The sequence below is a fragment of the Protopterus annectens genome, chromosome 7.part0, assembly GCF_019279795.1.
Source record: "Protopterus annectens isolate FY-2018-M chromosome 7.part0, PAN1.0, whole genome shotgun sequence".
NCBI classification, from domain to species: Eukaryota; Metazoa; Chordata; order Ceratodontiformes; family Protopteridae; genus Protopterus; species Protopterus annectens.
Genome location: NC_056739.1, coordinates 1,126,640,430 through 1,126,653,771, shown reverse-complemented (window position 1 = coordinate 1,126,653,771; position 13,342 = coordinate 1,126,640,430). Strand labels below are relative to the sequence as shown.

Below are 13,342 nucleotides of genomic sequence, written 5' to 3'. Positions count from 1 at the left end.
AACAAGGGCTGATACTGTATATGGAATTGTGGAAAGGAGCAGTATTTGTAAAGACAAGAGCAAGGATACTGGGGCCCCCATTTCTGGTGTTTGTTACCTTTTTGTGGTTTTTCATATCTATAAAGTTGATGATATAGTAGGCATGCTTACCATTGGTAATGCACAGATGTAAGGGACACAAATCAACTATATAGTAGGCATGCTTGCCATTGGTAATGTATAGATTTAAGGGACACAAAGCAACTAGAGTAACTAGAAAGTATAAGCAATAAGAAAAAAAACTTTGCAATAATAATATGTGTACCACTGGATAATGTAATATAAAGTAGGTCAAAAGCAACATAATAAAAAATTGAAAGTTTGAAAACTAGGTAAATCCTAGTTTTCAGCTCATTCCATGAAGACTCTTAGTGAAATAAAACATGTAATGACAAAAGAAACCTAATCTGACCTGGAAACATAGAAGACACAAAACCTACATAAATGCTCAGTGATGGAGCGTACTAAGATGAAGACTGTAAAATAAGTGGCTATAAATTAATTCATTTTTATTGATGTAGACTGACAGAAAATGGTGTATAAAATCAGTAGGATGTGACAACTAAACATGTCTATTTGCTATAAGTAATGAGATTTGCAGAGGTAAGAGGCAGACAACAAGGTCAAGAATAGCTGCTTTATGGGGTATTAAACCATCGGTAGTTTTACTTAGTGGTATACTCCATTATCTCCTATAATTAAAAAGGTCTGGACTGCAGCAACAAGACTGGACACTTGCAAAAATTGTTTCTTTGCATAAAAGTATATTTTGGATGGAGTCAAGTCATTATGACCTGTGTGTCTTGGTTCCACTTCATGGAAGGTAATGTAAAAGATTCTGCCTAGCAGGCTGGTTATGTTCTTGAATGTGGATTTACTAGCTGATGGAAGAGAACATGGTTTCATATAGCAGAGGTATTAACAGTTCAGCCTGATCTATTTCTATGAATGGATTTCCACGTAATGTTTAACTGGATTTTAGCAAGGTTTTTGAATTTGTACTTGGAACTTGTTAGAAAAGTGATTTATATATTTATTTATTTGAATTTGTTAACAGGGGTACAACACTGATCACGACTGACTAATTTAATTCTCAGCCCGGACAAGTAGCAAATACAGCAAAATACAGTAGACTATATATTTATAAGTACAGATGGAAAAAGCACACACAAGCAAATACAGCAGGAGGAAACCTAACAGCCAGTAGCTTGATGCAGAGTAGCAGATAAATGCATATAGGACTCAGAAAGGATAATTTTTGTTGACTAAAGAAAACAAAGAGTACCAACAGCTCTTTAAAAATACTTCACTAACTGAAATACTACAATTGCCAGTGAATACTGCTGCGTCTATGTCAAATACAAATATTTAACTGCGGCATGTAATTATGTGTTTGCTTTTCTGGCAGGTAATTAGGTCCTTAAACCCTTAGACAAAGCTGTTAAACATCTCTATGTGATTTTTATTGTATTCGCTGCTGAGATAATAGTGCTAACTTTTAGCAGAACAACGAAAGTCAAGCAGCATTCTGCACAGTTTACTTATCCCAAATTTGTATTCGTATAAACATGTACCTTAACTTCATCAACCCACTCTCGGACATTCAAGAAGCTTCTTTCTGAGGTTACATCATACAGCAGTAGAACACCATGAGCTTTGCGGAAATATGATTTGGCAATGCTTCGAAACCTGGACAGAAAAAAATCATGATAGAAAATGGATTACTTCACTAGTTACCACACAGTGAGAGAGTACTGCTAAAATGTGGAAACTCAGCAGTGTGTGACACCACATTCAGGGAAATGATACAGAGGCTTCCATCACAGTATATACAGGCAATACAGTACTGCCACAACTAGCAAATCTTTTGCCATGGTGGCATAACAGATCTCAAACAATAATGCAGAAACTCTGACTTATTGTGGGTTAATCGATATTTAATCACAAGCAATAGGGTAACAAAAAGGAATGAAACCAGAGTATGTAAACAGTGTCAAGAATAGTAAATCTATCTTTTCATCCAGCCAGGTAGTGATTATTTTTATTGTAAAACAGATATAAATATTTCCTGGCTTTTTCAAATAATCACTTTTTCCTTGTATTAACCCCCCACACTATTTGACTCACTACTTTAGCATACTATTTAATGTAGCTACAGTTATACAGCACATTGATTGGTTTAGGGCTGTAAGTGCTTTCCATCTTTCCTTTTTAATGATGTACATTTGTTTTCAATATTGTTAATGGCAGGAAAAAGTAATATTATGTGGTTCGTGAAGTCCTCAAGGTACTTCACTGAAGGCGCATGTTTCTTTTTATATATGAAATTATTAACTTACCACCAATCTTATAACAGTATCATGTATATTTTCAGTCTGTGCTCTCATACAATGATGTCTTTGCAGCTATAATTACATTTTACCACTGTAGAAGACACTGTTTAGCCTAGCATACAACTATTCTTTAAAATATTAGCTACATCATTTAAGTAGGTTTTCACACAGAAAAAATTACTATCTTTGATCACAAAGCTTAAGAAATCTTTCAGCAGTCTGATTTTTGTACAGAGGCCTGCTACTTTAGTTAGAGTTTTGCTGCCTTAAAGCAAATATCATACAGTGTTTGTGTGTGTGTGTGTGTGTGTGTGTGTGTGTGTGTGTGTGTGTGTGTGTGTGTGTGTGTGCATGTGCGTGCATGCATTTCTGAGTGTGTGGGTGTGTGTGCGGATGTGTTTGTGAGTGCATGTGGGTGTGTGTGTGTGTGTACATGTGTTTGTGAGTGCACGTGTGTGTGTATGTGTGTGTGTGTGTACATGTGTGCATGTGTTTGTTAGCTCATGTGGGTGTGTGTGCATCCATGCACATGCACACATCTAGCCAACTTGCTCCACTGCATTTTGCTCTTCTGCGTATGGTATCTGGAAGCTATACTAAGGATATCATGGAAAACACCTGGGTCATGAGTAACCAGTTGTGTAATGGAGGCACTAAACAACCTTATAAAAAGCTTTCATTAATACAAAGGGTCATATTGCTTGTTTTATAAGAAATACTTGGCTAAGGCCAATAGACAACAAATTCAACTGTGAGAATTAATTACAAGCTGAACTTAGCTATTTGGACAAGTAAAGGCCACTATCCTTATATATCAATGATCCTCTTGTGAAAAGAACCAATGATTTCTTCTACTAACCCGATATCATTTTACCCATACCTCTCAACCTCTTAGTCCAAGAAATCTGGACAAAGCCCAACAAAATGGGGTAACAGGGTTTGTTTTAACATACATTTTCTGAAGGATTTGAAGTCTGAGACTCCAATGTATGTCATTATTTAATGACTTTAATCCTCAGATCACCCTAGTGATTTGCCATAAAATCACAAATTTTATGAGGACCAGGCCAAATATATGTTACAAAGAATCTGGGCTTTCTGAGAAAATCTGGACAGTTGACAGGTATGATTTTACCAAATGTTCTGTGCTCACATGGTAGGGTATCCCATAACAATTCACAGGAATACTTTTGGGTGCTAAGCTAATACACTTGTACAAGTCAGTTAGAAGAAGACCTACCTCTCCTGTCCTGCTGTGTCCCAGATTTGTAGAGTTGTTTGGTCCCCATCTACCAAGAGCTTCTTCATTCGGAAATCCACTCCTAAAAGACAACAGAAAATAATGTCAGAGACTAGCAGGCATGCATCAGGATACTGCTTTACTAATGCTCGATTTTATGCAGTACAACTCAAGATATTCAAAAGACTATGTAATAAACTGGTAGAGGAAGGATGGTGTTTCATTAATATGGATGCAGTGGCAACTATTACTTAAACATCATTTGTCACATAATCAAACTTAGTTATAGAACCTAAATGTGATGTCAGTGGAATGGACCAGAACAAAAGCATATCATTTTGAAAATGGTTAAAAAATCAGTGACATTAGCAGGAGAAGCACTCCGTTTACTCCCCCTAAATGATATCACATGGAACAAAATTAAAAACTCTTACACTGCCAATCAAAGCTCTTATTCTGAGCTTGGTGCATAACCTTCCATGCTTACAAGTGACAATGCTATAAAAAAATCTACAATAAACTTCGATTATCGACTGCTTACATTTTTTTTCTTTTCAGTTTTTACAGAAAATGATAGAATATTTGAGGTGACACATTTTAAAGGAATAACAAAATTATTTGTTATGCCAGCATGCTAGCTTTTGATCAGGCAACATACTAGCACAACTTGTCCATCTGTGGCAATTATATTTGCCCTTGAAAGCTGACTTGTTATATGAGGTCACTGAATAAAACATGACAACGTAATGCTACAGGGCAGCACTGCCCAATGGCTGAAATAATTTGTTTTACTGCACAATTGTGTTTTTGCAGTAGCTATGAGTTGTAGTACCAGAAGGATGCCATACAAGTCAGAAGGACATATTGCCATAAGACATGGGGAAACCTGCATGCACATTGCCTAAGAAGTAGGGTATACATTTAATAAGATTAAACACTTTTCTAACACTTGTAAGACATTAACAACGACTTACTTTAACCCATCATCAGCCTTTTTAGGAATTTACTTCAAGGGCCCACATGCCCACTAACTGATGCTGAAACACAGGTTCTACACAGATACTTCATCTGTTGGAAGAGGGGTGCCAACCTAATCAGGGAGGAGACCAGAATTACCACTAGAATAGCAGTGAAAAGGCAGGAAACATCACGGGAGGGGTACAGCTGAGGAGCTATGTACAGTTTGAAGTATATTCAGTGCAGGCCACAGACCCATCAGAACAGTGGGCACATATGGAGAAGGCAGGCTACAAACCCATCAGAACAGGGTTTTCTTATGGAGAATGCAGGCTGCAGAACCACCACAACAGCAGGCTCATATGGAGAAGGCAGGCTACAAACCTATCAGAACAGTGGGCACATATGAAGTAGGCAGGCCACAGACCCATCAGAACAGTGGGCACATATGGAGAAGGCAGACCATCGACCCATCAGAACAGTAGGCACATATGTTGAAGGCAGGCCACAGACCCATCAGAACAGTGGGCGCATATGGAAAAGGCAGGCTACAAACCCATCAGAACAGGGGGAACATATGGTGAAGCCAGGCTGCAGAACCACCAGAACAGCAGGCACATATGGAGAAGGCAGGCTGCAAACTCACCACAGCAGTGGCCATATATGAAGAAGGCAGGCTATAAGCCCATTCAGACAGCTGGCACATATGGAGAAGGCAGGCTACAAACCCATCAGAACTGTGGGCACATATGGAGAAGGCAGACTACAAACCCATCAGAACAGTGGGCACATATGGAGAAGGCAGGCTACAAACTCATCAGAACAGTGGGCACATATGGGGAATGCAGGCTGCAGAACCACCAGAACAGCAAGGGCATATGGAGAAAGCAGGCTGCAAACCCACCAGAGCAGTGGCCATGTATGAAGAAGGCAGGCTATAAGCCCATTTGAATAGTTGGCACATATGGAGAAGGCAGGCTACTGACCCACCAGAACTGTGGGGACATATAGAGAAAGAGGAACTGCAAATAGCAGGCTACTGACCCACCAGAACTGTGGGGACATATAGAGAAAGAGGAACTGCAAATAGAGGAGAAGGCATAATACTTGTAGGATTTAAATCCTTCTTCAGGCAGTTTGCTAAAGGGAGTTTTGTCTTTCAAGAGTTCTATAAACATTTTAGTCTAATACATCATGTGAAATAAATTTTCATACATTTTATTTCATGCTGCTGACAAGATTAACACAGCAGTGACAGCACCTTTTACATTTCCATATCTAGTCAGTAGTTTTGAAAGTGAGTAGCCTTTCAGTTAAAGCACAGAAAATCTTGTCTCTACAATTCACAAAGGCAAAGAGACAACAGAGATAGGTCATATTTAAGGCAGTTAGTTTTTTATTTTATACTCCCTAATCCCCTGGACATGGCAAAAGAATCCAAGGCATTGGAGTGCAATGGGCTTTTCTGATGAGGGATCTAGGTTGTGTACAATGCTTATGAAGGTGCTCTGGGCCATGTAACTATCTTGTGGCTGAACTGATATGATTGCATATTGCATTCTGTGTTCTGTTCTTTCACTAAGTAAATATCAGTAACTCTTACTAAAGTAAAATGCATTAGCATTACACAAATGTTTAGTCAGAGGGATATGTCTTTGATGTATAGCACTTTCAAAGGAATAAGTTAATGTTTTTACACAATGTCACTTTAAATATTCCTGCATAGGCATGGTTGTAAATGATGCTATGATTTAATTTAGCTTTAGTATCTAAATACATGCTGCTCTGAATAACACATCTATTTTTTTGGTGCTTGTATTCCACCATATGTTATTTGTGTTACTAGTGTTACTGTTTCTCTCTGTACTCTGTGTGTATATATCACTTCCACTCTATCGACTAGGCATTTAGACAACGGTGTATAGTGTATGGATATTTAGTCGAGTGGAGGTTTGGTTGATTCGAGTTTTGTTCAAGTGTGTGTGATTTTGAAAGGAGGAAATATGCAGTAATTCCCATTAATATGGTCAACATTACAAAAATAATTAAACACTTGGGAAGGTAAATGCTTGTTTTTGACCTAATGTCTTGGATATACAGAATGTTTTGGCTTCAGGGATACAAATGTGTGTGTGTGTGTGTGTGTGTGTGTGTGTGTGTGTGTGTGTGTGTGTGTGTGTGTGTGTGTGTGTGTTTGTGTGTGTGTGTGCTTGCAGTATACAGCTTGATTAAGGGTTAGATAAGCAGACAGATTTATTGCTATGCATGTTTCCTTCAGTTTGTGACATGTTTGACAGTTCTCTGCACTGGCAGTGTTATGGAAAAGTTTTATAAAGTAAGGGGCATGGTTAGGGTTGGCATGCATTAGTAAAGTGGGGGGAAGCCCCCTGCCCATTCTTTTTAAATGTCTGCTAACCATAATCCTAATCCTGACCCTAACCCCAGACCTACAACTTATCTTACAAATCCCTTTCTGTTACCGGGAATGTGGTCTAAACATAGTGGTATTTTTTGTTTCATGGATTACATACAGAAATGTTTTTCTTCTATGTTGTGTTTTCACTGTTTGTGGTTTTGGTAAGCTGGTTATTCAGAAGCAAGCATCTATTGATTTTCTTTCCGTCATGTTTTCACTGTTTGTGGTAAACCGGCTATTCAAAAGCAAGCATCGATCAGCTGCATTTTGATGTGTTTTGTGTCTTACTAGATAAAGCAGGACAACATGAATTGGTGTTGATAATGGGTGACTTGTCTGCACATATCAGGACAGACAGAACAGGATACGAGGACAGCCTGGGTCCACAAGGGTGGGGCAACAGGAATAAAGAAGGAGAGGCCATTCCAGACTTCTGTCTAGCAAATGGTTTGATAGCAGCCAACACATGGTTCAGAATGAGAGACAGTCACACGATCACATACAAGAGTGGCCAACATGCAACTCAGGTAAACTTCCTCCTAGTAAGGAAAAGACAATGGGGAAGACTCAATGATTGCAAAATCATCCCCAGTGAAACATTCGGCCCACGGCATAAACCAGTGATTGCCACAATCAGCTGCAAGCAGTGGTTAGAGAAGGCTCTAAAGTCAAGAGAGACCAGGCTGAAGACCTGGAAGTTGACTGGAGGGAAAATACAACTGTTCAAGGAATTACTCAGGGCTCTAGCACTCCAAGAAGAGAAGAAAATAGGTGGAGTTGAAGAAGAATGGCAGGAAAACAGCCTGTGTGAGGACTGCAGGACAGATATGTGGCTGAGTCAGGTATGAAATAAGATACATAAGGAAAGCTGGTGGTGGAATGCAAAAGTCTAGGAAGTCATCAAAACAAAGAAAGAGTGCAGGAAGAAGTGGGAGATAGAAAAGACTGACCAGGCTAGGAAGGACTACTGGTTGGGTAACAAAGAAGCTAAGAAAGGAGTTGCAATAGCAAAGAATAGGGCATCAGAGGCACTCTGCCAACTTCTGGAAAGTGACTCAGTAAGGGGCACAAAGAAACTATATCAGGTTGCAAAACAAAGTCAGAAAGATAAAGAAGATAGTCAGTCACCCTTCATAATGGATGCCAGCAACAACCTGCTCACCAGTCCACAGGACATCAAGGGCAGATGGAAGTAATATTTCCAGCAGCTTATGAATGAAGAAAACCCCACAGAAGCTGTACCACCCCAGAAACAGCCTACAATGAGAGAAGAAGAGGATCCCACCCTAGAAGAAGTAAGAAGAGCACTAAGGAAAATGAAGTCAGGGAAAGCAGCAGGCTCAGATGAGGTCACAGCAGGTATGATGAAGATGCTGGGTGAGATAGGACAGAAATAGCTCCTGAGGGTACACATATCCATGTGGAGAGAAAGACATATCCCAAATGACTGTAGAATAAGCATACTCATGCCAAAGTACAAGAACAAAGGGGACATTCACAACTGTGGGCAGTACAGAGGAATCAAACTCCTATCACTTTGCATGAAAGTTCTGGACAGGTGATTGATGAATGGATATGGAGAGTAGCAGAATGCAAGATGGGAGATGAGCACTTCAGATTCAGATAAGAATGCAGCACACCTAACCCAATGTTTGCAGTGAGAGAGATAGCTGATAAGAAGCTAGAGATGAGGAAAGAGTCCAAATGGGCATTCCTAGACATGGAGAAAGTATATGACAAGGTCCCAAGACAGCTGATCTGGGCAGTACTATGGTGGTTTGAAGTCCTAGAAACATTGGTAGAATTAGTGCAGGCTATGTGCAAGGAGTCAATGACTCAAGTATGAACAGTTTTCCGCCTTACAGGGGGGTTCCCAGTGGGAGTGGGTGTACACCAGAGTTCAGATCTGAGCCAACTTCTGTTCATACTTGTGATGGACTACATTAGCAAACAGGTTAGAAGGGACAGATCAACAAAGCTGGTGTATGAAGATAATGTGGCATTCCAGGCAGACTCTGAGCAAGAACTCCAGCAAAGTATAGAGCAATGGAATGCAAAACTGAAGGCACGTGGGATGAAACTAAGCATAGATAAGACAGTGGTAATGGGAGCAAACTGGGGTAATCAGAAGAAGCTGAGAACTGAGATAGAAGGGAAGACAGTGGAACAGGTAAAGAGCTTCAAGTATCTGGGAGGGATGGTTGAGGAGAAGGGAAGTCTGAATGAAGAGGTCAAATCTACAATCAGAGGGTCTGCAGCCAACTGACAGAGTATCAGGTGTAGTCTATGACAAAAGAATGCCAAAAAAGCTAAAAAGTAAGGTGTACACTACAGTGGTGTGACCAGTACTACTGTATGGTACAGAAACCTGGGCAGTAAAGGCAGAGCAGATGATGCTAGAGGTGATGGAAATGAAGGGTCCGGAAGGGTGGTAGGATGCACTCTGTGGGACAGCCAAAGAAATGAGGTCACAGGAGCAGAAAACAAAGTAGCTCCAGTTGCAGAAAAGATCAAAGAGAACAGATTAAAGTGGTTTGGGCACATGTGAAGAAAAGCAGAAGACAATCTGGTGAGGAAGATTTGGAACAGACAGGAAGAAGAAGAGGAAACTAGGACATCCAGCAAAGAAATGGATGGATTGTGTAAAAGAAGATCTGTGACAGTCAGGCATGAGTGTTAAAGAAGGCAGGGTTGTGGCATTGAATCTAGAGAGCTGGCAACAGTTAACACGATTTCCTGACCCCATGCAAAAAATGGGAAAAAGGGCTGATGATGATACACACACACACACACACACACACACACACACACACACACACACACACACACACACACACACACACACACACACACACACACACACACACACACACACACACACACACACACACACACACACACACACACACACACACACACACACACACACACACACAGATAGACTTATAAAATATTGCAGGAGATTGACATTCTCTGTATAACTGGAAAGTAGAAACAGTTTGCTATGGTCCACACCATTATTTTGTTGTTCAAGATATATGTAATATAGGGCTTTATACTCACACAGCTGTACCTATCTAAAAAGATCAAGCTTTGAATCTGATGTTGTGGACAAACATACTGCTAGTCAGATAGGCTTCACTCTTATTGAAGACTACCTTAAGACTGAGATGCGTCTAGCAAAATAGCCAGAGTGAATATATCATCAGTATCACAAAACATATTAATAGTATTATTCGGTTGAAATGTTCCTCAGACATCCCAGATTTAACTGATAAAGGAAATAGTAGGAGTGGTTTTACTAAAGAATTTTTTCTCAATACCCCTGCTTAGTTGGACCAAGAAAAATTATTTTAAGATTTTATTATTTACTAGAGCTTGTCTTGCAAGGACTTTTTAAACCAGCTGCATGATTTCAGGTTTACATTTAGTGATCTGAACCCATAGTCCAGAGTGGTGAAGTCAGTCAAGAAAAAATGATAAATGTAGTTTTCTAAGGGCTTGAGATTTTTCTTTCACTGAAGGTTCAGTTTTACAACAAACATTATTAGCAGGGCTAGTATTGGGTGCATCATTAAGGAGTTCCTGTTTACCCCAAGACAGGTTTTAGCTTTATATTCCCTAAGCATTTTTATTTACCAGCCTTATGGCACAGAAAGATAAAGCCCTGACTAAAATCAGTTGCCAAGAGTCCAATTTGCAACTTGGGCACCTGCCTGATGGTGCTGGCAGAGAGAGGGACAGATCTTTACTGGAGGCAGTAGAACTATGGTTTGGCAGGTGGGAGGATAGATTAAGTCATGCCTGACCTATAAAGCCCGAGGCAGGGCACTTGCTTGAGATTCTCCTGCCTGTCACAGCCAGATAATGACATCAGCGTGTGGGATGATGGAACAAACATGCAGTATGACGGTCCCTGCCTACCTCATCTTACTGCACTTGACCTGTCATGACTTGGACCACTTGAGTTTCTACATGGGGAGCGGCAGACTCATGCTCAGGTACTCATCTAGCAGTGAGATCCTCTCAGTTCAGGTCTTACATGGAAGCAGTCTGGGAAGAAACCTCTGGAGATTGAAATCATAGATGCAGACATGGCTTGATATCTGCAGCAGTGCCCTCCTCAAAAAAAATGTAGCCTCCCTGATGTGAATTGTTGTAGATTTGAATAAGTAATACTGGCCTTTACAGATGGTCAGAAGATGAGGCATAGATGAAGTAGTAAAAGTAAGAGGCTCAGCATATTTGATAATGTCTGTCTGTGGTAAACTGTCTTTCAGCCATACATGCTCAAAGTGAAATAAAGTTGAAGAGGTGAATCTTGACAAACATGTGAGAACATCTGAAATTGTGCTTCTATTTCTGATCATAACCAGCTTGCTATTTGTTAAGACAAAGATGTCAAGAATTTTGTCTCAGGAGTGGAGCAAAGTGTAGCTCAAAAGGTGAAACTTGAGATCTATATGTTGACCAAGCTGGTTATGATTAGAAACGCAATCATACATTCTGTAGTGTATAGAGCTACTTACAGAGAAAAAAGTATAGTAGCATAAAATATTTCATGACTGTAAGAATATGAAACCCTTAGCTTTATCATATAGGTAGCAACTAGAAGCTAAAGAGAGAGAGAGAGAGAGAGAGAGAGAGAGAGAGAGAGAGAGAGAGGTGGATTTAACTTATGACTTAACTCTGTGTGTGTTCAAAGGCACGACAGACTTTGTGCTCCTACATTTTTGGATGCCATCTATGCTCCACTAAAACCTGAGTATGACCGCAGTTAGATGTGCTAAACAAAAGCTTTATAAGCACCTTCCTAATGCAGATCTCCATACACTATAAACGAGTTACAGTTGGAGACATCAGTTTATAATTTTTTGTAATACATGGAGTTTTAGCTGTTCCAATGTAGTACTAGTTGCAGAGAAAAAAGTGTAGAAGCATGAAAAAGCCATAATCCACTTAGCACTGCCACTCAAATAGTGCCCCTCAGATGAATAAAGAGTTTTAAAAGCTGTTAGACAATATACTCCGCCATACTTTTTATATAAAAGCAAAGAGTATGGATGCTGCTTGGTCATGGCTGGCACTGGCTGCTGTTAGTGTTATGGTGCAAGACTAGAACTTAACAGTTTTGAAAGATGCTTAACAACATTTTAAATGACTTTCTTATGCCAGAAAGATGTTTAACAAGTGTGTTTTCCCCCAGATGTGGACCACTTGCATGGCACTCTATGTACTACAAAGTAGTTATACACTGCCACTGAAACTAGGGCTGCACATTAAACATTATCCTCGTGACTGTCTGCATCACATAAATCTTATTCAGTATAATGTACAGCACCTTAACATCATATAATGCAGGTCTTTATTACATTTGAAAATCAAACTATGCAACATTTTTGCTTTACAATTCTAACTACCTTACCTCATCTACTCACACTGAAACAAATAGAATACAGGATGCTGGTAACAGCATGCTCAAGAGAGTTCACAGGAAGCAAATATATGGAATGTAAGTGGATTCATTTTCTAAATATAAGGATCTACTTTTCTTTTCCTGATATGGTTTGCTATTTTATTCTGTGTACCATAGCAATACATACTGTAAGCTCAACACCAGTATGAGCTCTGAATTTTGGTTTTAAGAATTATTGGTCCTATAGTGAATAATATGAAGATAAAGTCTTCTAAGACCTCATTAAAATTTGACTAATGTCGTATTATTTGTTAAACTATAAGAAAGGTTAATTTTTATCGCTCTTAGAAAATAAAGATATATTATTTACATAGAAAAACATTTATACGTTGTTATGTAGAATATCAGATGATTACTTCTTTAGCAGACATCATAGCTTTTTCATAACAATTAAATTTACTTGCCTTATTTCCTGCTCTGTTATTTCAAAGACAATTCATCATTTCACAACTGAATTGTCAGTGTTTATGTATTAAGTTTATGACTTGCTCTTCTTTCTTTTTCAATGTACAATCCTCTGTTTTGAATTATTCTTAACATGCTTGCTGAGAGCAAAGATGGAAATACTGCCATATTAGTTAAAGAAATGTGTAAATCTTAAATATCTTTTGCCTTTGAATTTCAGTATTTCTCCTCTTAATTTTGTTCAGTGTAGAGGCAAGTTTTGCTGTTTGTTCCCTTTGGCCAATTATGTATTTATGACTTTTATCCATCCCCTAAATTAATCTTTGCCTCTATCTTTTTGGAGTATATGTTTTGACCTGTCCACATACATTTACAGTGAAAATAACATAGTATTGTTCAGAAATATTTTTTAAGAAAATTGGAGAAAAGGTATTTGCTGATGAATAATTGTGAGTTGTTATTTTTGTCTGTACATG

At 39.0% G+C, this 13,342-nt stretch overlaps 1 protein-coding gene across 2 annotated transcripts in view; it reads right to left on the bottom strand.

The window, feature by feature from the left end:
- The window catches only part of LOC122806901 (ras and EF-hand domain-containing protein-like), a 502,021-nt gene that overhangs the window by 35,355 nt on the left and 453,324 nt on the right, over positions 1-13,342 (bottom strand). For both annotated transcript variants that reach the window (XM_044077705.1, XM_044077706.1), the window contains 2 exons: positions 3,613-3,694; positions 1,614-1,728 (listed from right to left, as the gene is read on the bottom strand). In XM_044077705.1, the coding sequence (XP_043933640.1) occupies positions 1,614-1,728; positions 3,613-3,694 (197 nt within the window). The remainder of the gene's footprint in view (positions 1-1,613; positions 1,729-3,612; positions 3,695-13,342) is intronic.